Source organism: Octopus sinensis, linkage group LG2, assembly GCF_006345805.1.
Source record: "Octopus sinensis linkage group LG2, ASM634580v1, whole genome shotgun sequence".
In the NCBI taxonomy this organism is placed as follows: domain Eukaryota; kingdom Metazoa; phylum Mollusca; class Cephalopoda; order Octopoda; family Octopodidae; genus Octopus; species Octopus sinensis.
The window spans coordinates 136516193-136534806 of NC_042998.1; the positions used below are offsets into that span (position 1 = coordinate 136516193).

The window sequence follows — 18614 nt, forward strand, 5'->3', positions numbered from 1 at the left end:
TCTATTACTACTATATATATATATATATATATATATATATATATATATATATATAGTTATCCGTAATAATGAAGGGTGAAATTAATTAATTTGGAATAATTATCAATTACACCAAGTAGTCTTCGGCATGTAAAAGCCTCATTCGAGGAAAATTTAAGTAATACTAAGCAATAAAGGGTTTAGCAACGAATTGCCTTACCACATACCGAATTTAGAAATAGCAGTCAAGGGTTAATAGCTATTTCTTCTACTAAAAAGGGAGATCTCAGTAAAAACAGCAAATGAAGGCAGACACAAACAGGTAAGAGAGAATGAATTGACGGCAATCTATCATACATTTTTAAGTTATCAACGGACATACGTTTCGAAATCAAGTTTAGGAAAGCATAAGAATTAAATATTAAATATTAATAATTCTATCTTACCGAAACTTCTTTTCTCTTCAGCGTAGAATACTATAATCATAAATGATTATATATTGAATTTGAGATACTAGAAGGCACCAACTCAACTCAGTATCAGAGCGAGCTAGAATCCGGGAAGGGGCTGGTGACACAATCGTTTCATTCACAAATTGAATTCGGTGATACTAGTTGCGGATTCTAGCTCGCTCTGATACTGAGTGAGTTGGTGCCTCTAGTATCTCAAAATTCAATATATAATCATTTATGATTATAGTATTCTACGCTGAAGAGAGAAGTAAGAAGTTTCGGTAAGATAGAATCATTTAATATTTAATATTTAATTCTTATGCTTTCCTAAAAACTGATTTCGAAACGTACGTCCGTAGATAACTTAAAAATGTATGATAGATTGCCGTCAATTCATTCTCTCTTACCTGTTTGTGTCTGCCTTCCAATTGCTGTTTTTACTGAGATCTCCCTTTTTAGTAGAAGAAATAGCTATAACCCTTTGACTGCTATTCTAAATCGGTATGTGGTAAGGCAATCGTTGCTAAACCCTTTATTGCTTAGTATTACTTAAATTTTCCTCGAATGAGGCTTTTACATGCCGAAGAGTACTTGGTGTAATGATAATTATTCCAAATTAATTAATTTCACCCTTCATTATTACGGATAACCATATTTTATCTCAGTAGATGACCACAGCATATTGTTTTGGCTACACGCGGGTGGGAAGGGGCTGGTGACACAATCGTTTCATTCACAAATTGGATTCGGTGATACTAGTTGCGGATTCTAGCTCGCTCTGATACTGAGTTGAGTTGGTGCCTTCTAGTATCTCAAAATTCAATATATAATCATTTATGATTATAGTATTCTACGCTGAAGAGAAAAGAAGTTTCGGTAGATAGAATTATTTAATATTTAATATTTAATTCTTATGCTTTCCTAAAAACTTGATTTCGAAACGTACGTCCGTAGATAACTTAAAAATTGTATGATAGATTGCCGCAATTCATTCTCTCTTACTGTTTGGTGTCTGCCTTCCAATTGCTGTTTTTACTGAGATCTCCTTTTTAGTAGAGAAATAGCTATAACCCTTTGACTGCTATTTCTAAATCGGTATGTGGTAAGGCATTCGTTGCTAAACCTTATTGCTTAGATATTAATTAAATTTTCCTCGAATGAGGCTTTTACATGCCGAAGAGTACTTGGTTGGTGTAATGATAATTATTCCAAATTAATTAATTTCACCCTTCATTATTACGGATAACCATATTTTATCTCAGTAGATGACCACAGCATATTGTTTTGGCTACACGCGGGTGGGAAGGGGCTGGTGACACAATCGTTTCATTCACAAATTGAATTCGGTGATACTAGTTGCGGATTCTAGCTCGCTCTGATACTGAGTTGAGTTGGTGCCTTCTAGTATCTCAAAATTCAATATAAATCATTTATGATTATAGTATTCTACGCTGAAGAGAAAAGAAGTTCGGTAAGATAGAATTATTTAATATTTAATATTTAATTCTTATGCTTTCCTAAAAACTTGATTTCGAAACGTACGTCCGTAGATAACTTAAAAATGTATGATAGATTGCCGTCAATTCATTCTCTCTTACCTGTTTGTGTCTGCCTTCCAATTGCTGTTTTTACTGAGATCTCCCTTTTTAGTAGAAGAAATAGCTATAACCTTTGACTGCCTATTCTAAATTCGGTATGTGGTAAGGCAATTCGTTGCTAAACCCTTTATTGCTAGTATTACTTAAATTTTCCTCGAATGAGGCTTTCACATGCCGAAGACTACTTGGCGTAATTGATAATTATTCCAAATTAATTAATTTCACCCTTCATTATTACGGATAACCATATTTTATCTCAGTAGATGACCACAGCATATTGTTTTGGCTACACGCGGGTGGGAAGGGGCTGGTGACACAATCGTTTCATTCACAATTGAATTCGGTGATACTAGTTGCGGATTCTAGCTCGCTCTGATACTGAGTTGAGTTGGGCCTTCTAGTATCTCAAAATTCAATATATAATCATTTATGATTATAGTATTCTACGCTGAAGAGAAAAGAAGTTTCGGTAAGATAGAATTATTTAATATTTAATATTTAATTCTTATGCTTCCTAAAAACTTGATTTCGAAACGTACGTCCGTAGATAACTTAAAAATGTATGATAGATTGCCGTCAATTCATTCTCTCTTACCTGTTTGTGTCTGCCTTCCAATTGCTGTTTTTACTGAGATCTCCTTTTTAGTAGAAGAAATAGCTATAACCCTTTGACTGCTATTTCTAAATTCGGTATGTGGTAAGGCAATCGTTGCTAAACCCTTTATTGCTTAGTATTACTTAAATTTTCCTCGAATGAGGCTTTTACATGCCGAAGAGTACTTGGTGTAATTGATAATTATTCCAAATTAATTAATTTCACCCTTCATTATTACGGATAACCATATTTTATCTCAGTAGATGACCACAGCATATTGTTTTGGCTACACGCGGGTGGGAAGGGGCTGGTGACACAATCGTTTCATTCACAAATTGAATTCGGTGATACTAGTTGCGGATTCTAGCTCGCTCTGATACTGAGTTGAGTTGGTGCCTTCTAGTATCTCAAAATTCAATATATAATCATTTATGATTATAGTATTCTACGCTGAAGAGAAAAGAAGTTTCGGTAAGATAGAATTATTTAATATTTAATATTTAATTCTTATGCTTTCCTAAAAACTTGATTTCGAAACGTACGTCCGTAGATAACTTAAAAATGTATGATAGATTGCCGTCAATTCATTCTCTCTTACCTGTTTGTGTCTGCCTTCCAATTGCTGTTTTTACTGAGATCTCCCTTTTTAGTAGAAGAAATAGCTATAACCCTTTGACTGCTATTTCTAAATTCGGTATGTGGTAAGGCAATTCGTTGCTAAACCCTTTATTGCTTGGTATATATATATATATATATACATATATACATACACATCTTTTACTTGTTTCAGTCATTTGACTGAAGCCATACTGGAGCACGACCTTTAGTCGAGCAGATCGACCCCAGGACCTATTCTTTGTAAACCTAGTACTTATTTTATCGGTTTCTTTTTCCGAACCGCTAAGTTATAGGGACGTAAACACATCAGCATCGGTTGTCAAGCTATGTTGGGAGGACAAACACACATACACAAATATACATACATACATACATACATACATACATAGACACGCACACACGCACGCACACACACACACACATACACACACATATGCGACGGGCTTCTTTCAGTTTCTGTCTACCAGATCCACTCACAAGGCTTTTGTCGGCCCGAAGCTATAGTAGAAGGCACTTGTCCAAGGTGCCACACAGTGTGATTGAACCCTGAACCATGTGGTTAGTTAGCAAGCTACTTACCACACACCCACTATATATATATATATATATATATATATATAATATATATATATATATATATATATATACACATATACATATATTTCTCTATATCTATAAACGGCAAAATTTCTGTGTATCTGTGTGTCCTTTATACAAATCCACAGTTTTTCACGTAAAAGGCTCGCATTTTCCATGGGCTTTCAAAACCGTCTGAGGGTGGTCATAAAGATCTTTTCATTTCTCCAGTCACCCCAGAAAGCCATTCAAAAAATCGATAAACCGAACCCATATGCCCATAAGTTATGGGCATATCCATTCAAAATCTCTAAAACATAGAAATTTGTATGCGGTGCGTGCGTACAAGTAGATATGCCAATAGACTGCCAGCTGTTTTTTGATTGGACGGAGATAATTTTACCCATGACAGTTGAATGCGCGTGCGTATTTGCAGATAGTCTGAATGTCTCAGCGCATTTTTGTGTTTTGCGAAAAGGCGTTATCATGTGTTTTGGCTTTGAAACGTGCAAGCTTTTTTGATTTGAGAAATGCAGAGAATAATTATCGAGTTAGGATCTCCAAAGCTACATTTTTCAATGGTCCTTAATCCAATGCAGTCGTCCTCCTTCGAAACAAACTCGCCATGCACATATCGACAGCCAATTTACTCTACAGCCATATCATTTAGAAGCCCTAGGATGGGTTAGTGATAGATCGGGATAAGAAGCTGCATATTAGAGGCTCCCGAGCCCCTTTCCGTAAGGTTAGTCTAGGTTTTAGTTGAATGCTTAGTTGTGTTCCGAACCTAACCGACTCCGTTTCAGTGTCGGGAACCCAATTAGCCTTCCGCGAAAAAGCATACCTATTATTTATACCTTAGTTAACCTTGATGTCTTACGTGCTTCTATGTCTCATGAACTTATAACTATTGACCTTACTGCGTAACTTGCTTCAATGCGTCATATTCATAAAATCACTTTGAATGCTGTTTTTTGTGCTCTAATTGCTCTGCGTTTTCGGCGGAATCAGCACGTTTCTTCTCATCATTGCTATTCACTCATAGGACGAGGGTGTTAGGTGAGGGGAGTTGGTGTCAAAAGGGCTGGCATGTGCAACTTGATCACCTCTGCCAGTCAAACTCCCAACCCATGCGTTCCTATCGCGACACTGATTGCGCAGAACTGGGCTGGGTGTGAAACCAAAACTCAACAAACGAGATTTATGTGTAGTTATGCCAGTTTTGTTTGTGTGCTTGCTTGCGTGCGTGCATGTCTGTAGTTTAATACAGCCAATCCGGCGCATAATGGGAAAATATTTTGAAAGTAAAGTACCCTTGAAATGTGAATACAAACGGAATAAGACATGGGACTGTAGATTCCCGAGATATGCGTTTTCTTTTGGTGGGGAGTACCTTCATAAATAACCAAAACGGTGCCTAATAGGAAAATACTCCGAAAGTAACATAACCCTGAAATGGGAAAACTGTTTCCATTAATTTTGCGTTTACGTATATAACAATTCCTTTTGCATTTTTAAGTTTGTACACATACCATAAAGAAACGCTGTTAATGGAGTTCAAGTCTATCGCGAAAGTGCTATTTCTATTAGATGCTGTAAATAATCAATAAGACCTTAAACATGAACTTGTAAACCAGACCTATGATGACACGAGCGAATTGAAATATCTAACTGAATCACCATAAAATCAACTTTCATTTCAATGCAATGTTGAAATCAGCTTCAGTGTTTTATAACCTGAACCGCCAGTGACCCAACGGGTCACGGGTAGTCTAGTTAATAATAAATGTCTAATTAAAGCTGCCTGATCAACGAATCAGCGAATCAGTTTCGATTCCATTTAAAACTATTTCATTTTACATATGCAATTGATGTCCTTGGGGAATCCTAATCTTACCCAACTACTATTTCATGTTACGTTTAACCGGATTATGTGATGTCAATACTTTTCTTAAAGCAATAGGAATGTTATGTGAAATTAATTATCTTCGACCTAAAATTGAAAAAAGTCATGCAAGTTGTTTTACCAGAGTCTCTACCACAACACATCATTACAGGTTGTTTTAGTATTGTGTTCTGATAAATCTCAGTTTTTAAGGAAGAATCTATTATCTATTGAATCGGAGGCAAATAAATGTGTAAGATTTGAACTCAGGAACGCGTAAGTAAGGTATTTAACACAACAAGGTATCATTTCTGTCAAATCGGTTTCCATGCTAAACAAAAGCAATTAAGCAAAAACAAACAGCTCAAGAAAAGAGAAACAAGTGCTTGTGTTTCAAGAAATATTTATTTCAATTTCTGTTTGATTTTGAAGGAAAGAATTGTAGCTGTTCTTAGTTGATGTCTAGGAAGCAACTTTTTTCAAGATTGTGGTGCTGGTATGTCCTTTATAGTTCAATTTCTAAAATGGAGTAATAACATGTCAATTAGTAAGTGGTAACATTTTGTATGATATTGTAGAAAATAATCAATGAAAAAACCGAACTGAAACATACATTAAAAGTAGAGACAGCACAAGGCCAGCAATTTCGGGGGTAAATCGATTACACCGACCCTAGTACTTGACTGGTACTTATTTTATGGACCCCGAAAAGATGAAAGACAACGTCGACCTCGGCGGAATTTGAATTTAGAACTCGGACGAAATACCGCTAAGTATTTTGCCCGCTATGCTAACGATTCTACCAGCTCTACGCCTTATTAACCGTAGAGATATTAATAAATATACAACTGGAATGTATTTACATATGCGTACACATCAATATAGTTATTTCTATTGAAGACTCGATCTGAGCATTGTTAAATAACGAAGCGCACCTGAATTCTACACTGTGTGTATTTAGATAACGGGCAGTATCTATATAAAACCCGATAAACTATGCTAATGATGGTATTAAGTTTAAAGTCAAAATCTAACTCAAATTCTAAAACAATGTACTTAAATACTGCGAAGAGTCCTGAGTCAAAAGTCTTGAGTCATGCCCGTGATTTTTAAGTCACAGCATTCTGAGATCTCTAAAAACGGACGCTAGTAATATATTAACTTTCTGACGAAAGGTAACATAAGGAACGAAAGGAAGAATGGATTCCAAACTAGTCAAATATTTAATAGGGCAAAATAAAGTAGTTAATTGTTAGCATCTTACCCAATTATTTGTCATCCCCATTATAACATTTAAGCGATAGTTTCTTTTAAGATACCTGCAAGGAACCAATCATCAAAAACGTCTTACGCTTACGACTGATCTAGATTGACCGTAGGCTTACGAGCACTAGATCTGCTACCACATTGTTCTATGATGTATGATCTGAAGAGGGGATTATTTTGGCAAGGTTTCTGCAAGCTCGAATACTACTAATGGCATATTGACCAAACCTTCAACTCTGCATTTATCAGTTATTAAGCATGAAAAATATTCATTATATCACCCCAAATCTATCTATAACTCGGCTCACATAATAGGAATGTTCTCAATCTGTTCCCCGCAGTGGTACAATGGTACACATCAACCTTAACAGGGGTGAACAGATATGGCGTACTGGAACAGAGAAGATCATACAGTTTAGTAATTTGTCTCTAAGTAGCTTCCCTATGTCTGTCACTTACCTTAATATAGTAATATGGGTGTTTAGTACCACCCCATATATTCGTGAAAAGCCAATGTATTAGGCTTTAAAGCTCATTTCTCGCCAAACAGATTGATAAAGTATTGTTGAAAGACTGTATTCATCAGTTTAGAATTACTTACCACGATCAATGTGAAAGAAGTAAAAATAAACAACTATGACGATTTAAAGTGGGAAATATGAAAGTTGTGGTCAATGAAGAGAGTAGACGTGATACAAATAGTAAGTGGTGCACTTGGAAGTATCAGCACTCAACTACCAACATGTTTGAAAAAGATTGGTGCAAGTGTAAAGGTAGAACACTTACAAAATTCAGCATTGCTTGGAACTACAAGAATTCTTCGCGGGGTTCTTGAAGCATGACCAATAAACAAATGTCACCTTAGTCTGCTGGATGTGGACAGCTGACACTTTCCATCATACTCATCAAAATAAGTTTTGTGTTTTCATATAATAATAATAATAATTAAAAGACTGCAGCACAGCCCATAAAAAAACTGACACAATACAATACTGGGAAGAGTTTGCAGACTCCCAACAACAAAAATGAACACACAATGCTGCAAACACCCCAGCAACACGAGGTGTAGCAGGTGATGCAGTAGAAATTTGCCTGAAATTACCAAATGTTGAATAGTAGTAGTAGTAGTAGTAGTAGTAGAAGTAGTAGTAGTAGTAGTAGTAGTAATAATGACAATAATTCTTTCTGCTGGAAGCAGAAGGCTTCAAATTTGGGGGAAGGGATTAAGTGCTAACGATTCTGCCAGCTCACAGCCTTAATAATAATAATATAATAATAATAATAATAATAATAATAATAATAATAACAAAATGATGATGATGATGATGATGATGATGATGATGATGATGATGATAATGATGACGATGATGATGGTGATGATGATGATGATGATGATGATGATGATAATGATGACGATGATGATGGTGATGATGATGATGATGATGATGATGATGATGATGATGATGATGATGATGATGATGATGATAATGATGACGATGACGATGATGATGATGATGATGATGATGATGATGATATGATGATGATGATGATGATGATGATGATGATGATGAGGATGATGGTGATGATGATAATAATTATGATAATAAGTTCTAACATAGGGTGTACCTAACTGGTATTTTATTTAGAGCACCTTTTCAAAGTCCACCTGTCTAACACTCGTGGACATGTTTACAAAGTCAGAAAACAGCACAGCTTTCATAACTTTCGGAAACAGTTTTTTCACGCTAAGAGTTGCTGAAGCATGGAACAAACTGCCGGCATCAGTTGTTAGTTGTCGGAGCACTGCATCCTTCAAAACTTCCATGCTTCCTGAGATTCGCCAACACTACACCTGATTTTCTCTCTTCCATACACACGCAAGCGTGTATCTGACTCATACACTGTTCACTTTCCAGACATTTGTACATTACTACATATGCTTTATACACACTTTTGACAAGTTGTGTTGCACCTGAGCACTGTATACAATAATTTCATTATTATTATTAAATTTGAAAAGCAAACTTGGCCTCGATAAATTTAGAGTTTATACGTAATGGGATTACGTAAGTCAGTAATTTTTAGACACTGGGCGATTGTTTGCAGAACAGTTTCGTCGCCCTGTGCACATCTCTGGCAGGTTCGGCTGCAGTTACTTTCATAATAGTAATAGTATACTCACCCACGTCATGGTATCATCACCTGTTATTTCGTACGTTAACTCAATAACACCATCAGTCCATTCAGTGCAGGTTTCAGTCAGATAGTTAGGATTAACCAATTTGAAAATGCTCTGATGCAAAAACAAATGAAGAAAAAATGAAAAAAATAAAGATTAGCAAGGGGAGAGATAGAGATAGAGAGAGAGAGAGAGAGAGAGAGAGAGAGAGAATACATGTATTAGAGAGTAGCCATATTCCTACAGCTACGATGGCGACAGCAACATAATTCAAGAAAATACAATATAAAATATATTACCTTAAATTTTCGACTAAAAATATCAGTCGATTCCAGTGGCTCGTCAAGATCGAAAATGTAGGTCTTTGTTAGTTGTGGATCTTCACAGCTATGGGTTATAGAATACTGATCTCCGCTTCGACCGATTACAAATTTGCTAAGCATATTTATCATGTAGTCTTTCTCTTTATCGGAAACGCCGACTAAAAATTAGGAAATAAAGAAAAAATACTATCTGGTTACTGTGAAAACTTTGTATTACATTGCAAATATAAGCGCTGTTTTGACTTTTTCGTGGAAAGGATAATTGTTTAACATTTATATCTTACTAGCAGTATCGCCCGGCGTTGCTCGGGTTTGTAAGGGAAATAACTATATAAGCATTTTTAGAGATGTAAAGTATAATAGCCATCTCAATATGGCTAACCACAAAGGTGGGGTGTTACTGTAGCTTTTTACGTTCTGAGATTTAATAATACATTTTTAGAGAGTTACTTCCCTTATATATGCCAAAAATGCATTAAAAATGGGAAAAATTGATGGTAAATTTTTTTTAAATCGTAAACTCATCGTAGACGCGCGCTAATACCCAGAAGGGCTCGATATGAAACACGACTATAAGATACCCGGTTTTGGTTAAACTGCATCGCAAAATGTGGGAGTAGTTAGGAATCTAAATCGTAGGAGACAGACAGCACACAACCTCACTTTTATATATATAGATATAAAGATTTGTGTTTTAATTAGGATTCTTTTTTTAAGCAGTTGTTATGGAGGCGGATAAGCTAAATGACATGTCTTACTGAGAAGAGAACGTCCAAAACATCGATTCTGTTCTCATCTCCGAAAAGGTTGTCATGTGAGACTACACACACACACGCGCGCGCGCACACACACACACACATACACACACAAACACACACACAGACACACACACACACACACACACACACACACACACACACACAACACACACACACACACAGACCCTCCCCACACACAAACACACACACACAGACACTCACACACACACACACAGACACGCACACACACATTGATATGTTATATACACCGATATGGTGTTTTTATTTAAATAGTTTAGTCTGAAGGGAAGTGCAGTTTCCCTGGCCTTCGCAGGTTCTCCTGGATCGGTGAGATGAACGCGATTAATGTTACAAAAATATTCCAGTTGATGGTAACAGGAAAAATATGAACAAGGGCAGAATTCCAGAGGGTTGACTTTATTTGGAAGGGATTGTCGCAGAGCTTAGATGATGGGTGATGAGCTGGATTCAATAAGAATATAAAGAAAGAAAGAGCTGTATGGAAATCAGGTGACCTTGTGTGGCGGTGGCGCGATACTATTTCGGCAACAGCAGTTATTCTTGTACAACAAAACATCTACATTTTGCAAACAGATATACTGTTTCTTCTCATTTTCCTCTATTTTTCTTGTTACTACATCTGTTTCTATTTTTGACTAAGTGACTGCATATTCATCCGTCCACCTAAGCAATTGAGACATACCCGTTTCTTTTCCTCTTGTCTTCCAAACCATGCATGTGTGAGTGTGTGTGTTCTGTCTTGAACACTAGAGCTCATCAGCAGGGATGCTCTGTTTACGTGGGCTATAAGTGACCGAGATCAGAACATTCCCCTTGGACGGAATGCCAATCCATCGCAGGGGTACTCATCTACAGCTGAGTGGACTATATTTTACTCAAAAACACAACGCACCGCGCGGTCCAGGAATCGAAACCATGATCTTATGATCGTGAATGAAACGCTCTAACCCCTAAGCCACGCGCTTTCCACACCATCCTTACTTTCTTCCACTTTACCCAATCCTCTTGTCTCAGAAGTATACACATCTAGAATAACCTCTTGCCGTTCATATTTTTCTCCATCAGTCATCAAACTGGACATCAATCGTATGCTTACCAGATTGGGAAAGTTTATAGAGGTTTTGGAAATAATCTTCCTCTTTTCTTTAACTAATGGAAGAAATATTTATCAAAAAGTTGTTTTAAAATTGTCTGTGTTCTTGGAGAAATAATGAACGCAATCTTATTCGTACGTCGAAAAAGAATTTAACAAAGATGAATGATTAATCTTTCTATCTCTTACTAATTATAATTTCAGCTTGACCAAATATTTAGTTAATTTTTATTAATAGATCTTAGTTTATTGCAACGACACTTCAGCTGGATAGATAATTGCGGTGAACGATTTCCTGTTATTTTTGACCATGGAAACGGCATTCTTAAATAATATTTCTACTAAATATCTCTACAAAAATATAAAAACCTGCGTACATTTGAGTCTTTATGTAGTCGCTTCCTTGTAGAAATATCAACAAAACATCGAAAAAAAATCACATATTACTTTCTTTAAAATGGTGGTAAAGTAAGACTACATTCGATAATGTAGTGTTAGATACAATGTGCATGAAACAATAGAAGGAACGATCCTGGTTAGAATGCTTTCGATCAAAGGTCTGTTTAGTCAGGGCCGACCATAAACGAAACAAAAATAACAACCATTGTAGCTACGAACCAACAGAAAGACATTATGTGGTCATTCGACGTGACAAAAAAAAAGACTCACTGGATTGCTCATTTCCAGATAGATTGTATTTTTTTAAGGAAAAAAAAGATTTCACTGCTTTTGTGTCACGGAGTGGCACAAAATATCCCTCACTCACCATTTAAAGTTATGGTCAGATATAGCTTATTGATCAAAGTCTCCCTAATAGAACCTAAGAAATCAACGTGTAGAGGATGCAAATACATTCAAACAATAGTAGATTCCAAGGATGATATTGTGCAGGATATTATTACTACTATCATTTAACAGATACCAACCTAATCCAGACAGTACAAGTCAGTTCATACCATAGTTGACGTTAATGATGCAACAAAATTTCTCAACTCTTTTCCAAACTGTCTCCAGCTGAAAGTAGGAGCAGCCAATATACTGTTACATAATTTGAAAGTATATAATGATGCAAGACAAAAGATAATTTCAGTCCACGTATTCCCTTCAACCCATCAGTTATGCCATTTCAGTTCAAGAACCTTCATTTTACAATACCTTTTTCTTTTGTCTCAACAAGTGCCACGGTCCGTAAGAGTTGCTGGAGTTGAACAGAGCAACCCGTGTTCTTCTCATTATCAGCTCCCTATAGCATACTCAGGGGTTCGGCCAAGCAGGCATTTCTTTTCATCAGCGTATCAAATTCCAGAACAAGAAATAGTCAACTCCAGAGCTCTGGCTGAATATAACGGATTTGTGTTAGGGTTAATTCAGTTGTAAGTGTTGCCTAGCAATTTAAAATTGCAAGAAAACGTCTACAGTAAAAACAAAAAGGATAGTATTTCCTAGAGCCACAAACAATAAATCATCATTAAAACAGTTTCAAAAGCTTCACACATCATAAAAATCTGAGAAAAGTAAGGTTTAGATATGTATTCGCATTATATTTGAAACATTCGATAAAATCAGAAATATAACTATCAGCTAAAAGATTGGAATAGAAAAGTAAGCGATATTCTAAGTATGTTTAATACCTTGTTAATGCTGGGAATATGCGTAATAACAACAACAACGACGACAACAACAACAACAACAACAACAGCAACAACAACAACAACAACAAAAACAACAACAACAACACATACATACATATATATGAATATATATGTACGTATACATCTCTCTCTATATAAACGGCAGTTTGTCTGTGCGTGTTTCTGTGTGTCTGTTTGCTTGTACCCTCACCCTGACCACGGGTTTCAACCGATTCTCATGAAACTTGACACACACATAGCCCAATGTCATAATTCAAAACTAACGCAGCGAAAATTTTGAAAAGTTCCCCCGGTTCTGAACAAAATCGATAAATTCGACATGGGGTCGAGAATCAGAAACACGAACCACAAACTGTCTAGGGGACGCAACTCCACCTTTTTTAAATCTCAAAAAAAAATTTACCATCTTTTTTTTCCATTTTTTTGCTATTTTTTGGCTTATAACTCTCTAAAAATGCTTTATAGTTATTTCCCTTACAAACCTGAGCAACGCCGGGCGATACTGCTAGTGTATAATAAAAGGGTATGGTATAATGATTAGGGTATTCGGCTCATGATCATAAAGTCGTGATTTCGATCCCCAGCGGCGCGTTGTATCATTGAGTAAAACACTTTTTTACGTTGTTCTTGTCCAATCACCTGACAAAATGAGTCGTACCTGCATTTCAAAGGGCCAACCTTGTTACATTCTACGTCATGCCAAATCTCCCTGAGAACAAGGTTAAATGTACGCGTGAATATGGAGTGCTCAGTCATTTGCATGCTAATTTCACGGGCAGGCTGTTCCATTGATCGGATCAACTGGAACACTCATCGTCGTGACCGACGGAGTGCCGATTTTAAAAAAAATGTATGTATGTATATTTCAGTCTATTTGCTTTGCAAGGCTCTTGAAGTGAAATCTTGTGTTAAAACAGATGTGTCTTGGGAGTGTCAGTTTGCTAAGAAAAACACATTCAATGGGGCATGTGTTTTTATTGCCCACATGACTTTCCCAAGCTACACACATAGATCTTATAAGTAATACAAGTGTGTGTATGTGTGTGTGTACGCGTGCGTGCGCGCGCGTGTGTGTGTGCGTATGTGTGTGTGTGTATATATATAGTCTATATGTGCACTCATTTTATCCTTTTATAGTCTTACTGGTTTCGGTCACAAACTGCACTCGTCCTCGGTCTCTGCCCTCAGGGGTTTTAATCGACCCAGTCGACTATTGTTTAGTGTTTATAATCTATTTTGCTAAATCGCGGAATAACTAGGATGTATGGAAATAAACACCAGAATCAAGTTATGTCCCGCAGAGGCAAGTTTTAGAGTAGAACAAACTAAAAATTACAAACACATACATACATACATACATACATACATACATACATACATACATACATACATACATACATATAAAAACACAAATACATATGTACATATAAATTCTTATACACATGCAGACACACACGTGTGCGTGCGTGTATATATAACTTTGATAGGTTTCGGCCAGTATAGGCCCAGACCATGTCTAATAGCACCACCTGGTGAAGTCTTTTAGTCATATACGGAGCACCGTAGCCCACTCTAGCAAGGAGTTATTGTTGTTGGAGATATATCCGGGTGTATGAGGTTGGTTCAGGATTTTTTGAAAAAATTTGTCCAGTGAACATCTGAGTTTTATGGGATCCGTTTCCGTTTTGACTATTTTGGTATGGCATTAAAGAAAGCTGGACCGGTTGAGGTAAAGTAATTGTGACGTAATGTTGCTATGTGTACCAAGTTCGATTTTTGTAGTGGGCGGATAGCACGGGGGCCAAGTCTTGAATGGATTTTAAAATTGATGCCAGCATCACTTGTGCAATATTGATGGAATATTTTCCACAAAACACAAATGATGTAATGCTCCCGGCGGCATTGGAGAGAGTAGAGATTGATTTTATTTTTAGTCGACCCAAATAATCATTGCCTCTCATGCCGTCTATCTTTCTTGTTATTGACCTCTGGAGTGCTTCTACTTACATAATGAGTTGCTTCGTATGGGGGGGGGCACAGTTGGCAACAATATCTAAGGTGGGGTCGGGCAAAAGTAGAGTAGAGAAGGATGATGGTGTAGGCGTCTCTAGACCGGAAAGTTCTCAGAATCCAGGAGCACATGTTACGGGCCAAGTAAACCTTGCTGTTTACGTAGGAACTCCAACTTAGATTGTTATCAACAATTACTCCAAAGTCTCTGGCGCTGTTGGATGACACTAGGAAATCGTCCGAGGAAAGAGCACATGGTAATTTCAGAGTTTTCTGTTTTCTAAAGTGGATCAAATCAAACTTATCTTCATTTAAAAGCATATTGTTATTTCCGCCCATTGGACAATAGCAAACAAATCTGACTGAAGGCATGTTCGCTCTTCCATGCCGTTTATGGCTTTTTGGAGTTTGGAATCATCTACAAAGATTTACAATGTAGAATGTTTGATGACATCTACAATGTCGTTGATGTAAATAATGAAGAGGAGTGGGCCCAACACAGTACCTTGTGGGACACCACTACTGACTTTGGCTAAGCTGGATCGTATTCCCTCAAACACAACATGTTGGGTTCTGTTCGTCAGGAAGCACTTTATCAACTGCAGCAACTTTGCACGGACTCCAATGCTGGACAGTTTCTTCAGCAGGATTTTCTGGTCCCCTCTGTCAAATGCCTTGCTGAAATCAAGGTATATGACGTCAGTGTTGGAGCCTTCTCCCAAAGCTTTTAAGATGTCATCAAAATGGTGCAGAAGCTCACGGAAACAATGCTGGTTGGTGTTCATCAGATTGTTGTCTTCGAGAAAGTGAGTTATTCGCGATCTCACCACCCTCTCAAATACTTTAGTGATATGAGAAATGAGTGAAATCGGACGGTAGTTCACTGCAAGAGATTTGTTTCCCTTTTTGAAGACTGGAACGACAGACTGGGAAAGAAAATGATCAGGAATGTAGCATGCATCAAGTGAGTTTCTCCAGAGCTCAGCTGGAGGGAGTGCAATTTGATGTCGACATATCTTCAGGACAGTGGCCGGGAACTTATCGGGACTTACTGCCGAGTTGTGCTTCATCTTATCTATTTCTGTTAGGATATCAGGAGCACCAAAAGTTATGTCAGATATGGTTAGTTTAGGGTTTACATCACTGATACTAACCAGATCAAACGCATTATCGTTACTGAAGACAGAACAGTATAGTCTCTGCAGTATCTCGTACATGGATTTTGCATCATCATGTAGAGTGTTGTTCTCGTCAACCAGTGGACCAAAAGTGGAAACAGCGTCTTTATGTTGTTTTGAAAATTGTAAGAACATTTTGGGATTAAGTTTTATTTTCTCAATGGTCCAACTCTATTCAGCTGCTCTTTGACTGTTAATGATGGTCATCAGGCTTTTTTGGAGGTCGTGGTTTTTTCGATTCGAGTGATGCAATGGCAGTCGAATGGGTGCGTTGCTGATGGCAGTATTTCAGTTGGTTGATTTTCTTGTTAATTATTTTATTTTTCTGATAATTGTTCTTCTATTTCTAGGGGTTCTGCACTTAGATTTGTATACTGATCTTAATGGAGTATGTTTTGCGCATATATTTGTCACAGTATCTACAAATGTCTGCCATGATGTGTTTATATTAGAAGGGGTGTATGCGTGCGTGAAGGCCCAATCAACTTGTGAAAGATCATGATTGAGAGCATCCCAGTCTGCTAATAAGATCGTGTTGAAACTGATATTCTATATTTTGTTGGGGCGGAGGCATTTTGCCAATAAGTAACACATGCACTGTTTCTATTTCACTACATAACTAATGAGCCAAGCAACTAATTGATTGCTTAATAATCGTTTGTTCAATCAATCAATCGATCAATCAATCAATCAATCAATCAATCAATCAATCAATCAATCAATCAAACAATCAATCAATCAAAATCTAGTTGGACTATCTGTCCTTCCATCGCCATCCTAACCTATCAGTGATATTCCTTTGTTCCTCCACGTCTGTCTCGTTGTTTTTAAGTCTCTGTTACTTCTTTTTATAAAATTTAAGGTTATGCGTATATAAGTGTGCGTATATGATGGTCCTTCGCCCTTTTCTTTTGGACACATTGTATTTCTATTTCCATGGTTGGCTGGTTGTATGTTTCATTCTCTCTCTCTCTCTCTCTCTCTCTCTCACTCTCTCTAAATATATATATATATATATATATATATATATTCATACGCACACCTGCTAAGACTCACATGTATCCACCCAACGATATAGTGATGCCAGGGCATATGTATCTGTGTCAGATAGTGGTAGTGTGATCATTGCTAATTCTTCTAAATATGTATTACGCTCACGAATACATAATCTACTATTTATAAATACATTTCTAATATGCCTTAGGTTATACGAATCATGCCAACATAGGTACAAGGCTAGGAAGTGGGGGAGAAGAGAATGTTTAACCACTTCTAGTATGGTACCTGATTGGCACCATGTCTATCAATATCATATTTGGATTCATATGCTTACTCGCATGCATCCATGGCACAGGGAGTCATGTGTACCTGACACACACGCGTCTTCATATAGCTGTGATAGAGTGGTGATGCTGCAGGATTATGTTCGAGTATTAGTGGTGGTGGTTGTGGTGGAGCTCATTGATATTTTGCATTTTACGTTAAGTATTGGCTGACGATTTCTTATATGTATAGCTTCATGTATCTGTCGTCATGTATCGTCATATAGATATGTCGATATAATTATGACTATTATATTATTCAGTGTGTCGTCATATTGGTAGAGACTAATGTGGGTTTTCTATCTCTATATTTTTGCCAGTGACCTCCATCTTTTCAGCCAAATTGTGCGCGGTTTCCCTTTGCAAGATGTGATAGAGTTCCAACATTCACCCGCTATGCATTTTATCTTATATATCATATTCCTAGTTTTAGGTTTGATCTATTAATATGGTGGTCCTATCGACAGAGTATGTCTTATTGTGATCTGATGGGTTTCCTTCTTTCTCAACTACTTTAATCCCGAGATTTGCATCATTAAGTGCTTTCATAAATTTATGGCCTAATACACCTTAAAATTCATTATGTTCTACTTAACGAAAGGGCTCAAACAATATGCAAGTGATTTGAAGAAAACAGTACGGAAAATTACAAAAAATGTCACTATCAGCCCTCTAACGCATTGCTACTAATATCCGCAGCCAGGAGAGACTGCAGTCCTTGAATCACAATCAGTGTGTGACCTAGGGATCAAGGGGAGTAATGATGTATAGTTGCATGTGAGAATTTTCCAGATGGTAACAACGTGCAGACGACTAGTGGGTGGAACTGTATTAACAGCATTATATCCCCATCCTCGAGCAAAGTGATTGAATGGTACCTATTCTATTTATTAATTGACAGCAAACTATTGACCCACGTGGTCGTCATGCAATTATCCTACTCTTGCCTGAAAACGGTGTAGATGGCGGGATGGTTTCTAGGATGATTTAAAACGTAGAACAAGAAACCATATTAGTCGTGTGGTGGATGTTCTAAGTGATCTAGATTTTTGTTTTCAATTATGGTCGCTGTGTACACTAAAACTGAC

The 18614-nt window shown here is 37.0% G+C and overlaps 1 protein-coding gene across 1 annotated transcript in view; it reads right to left on the reverse strand.

Annotated features, from left to right (window-relative positions):
• Positions 1 to 6089: 6089 nt before the first annotated feature.
• Positions 6090 to 18614, reverse strand: part of LOC115232460 — a 15873-nt gene continuing 3348 nt past the window's right edge. The window contains exons 2-4 of the mRNA XM_029802343.2: positions 9448 to 9629; positions 9152 to 9262; positions 6090 to 6222 (exon numbers count right to left, since the gene is read on the reverse strand). Coding sequence (XP_029658203.1) covers positions 6166 to 6222; positions 9152 to 9262; positions 9448 to 9629 — 350 coding nt within the window. The 3' untranslated portion in view covers positions 6090 to 6165. The remainder of the gene's footprint in view (positions 6223 to 9151; positions 9263 to 9447; positions 9630 to 18614) is intronic.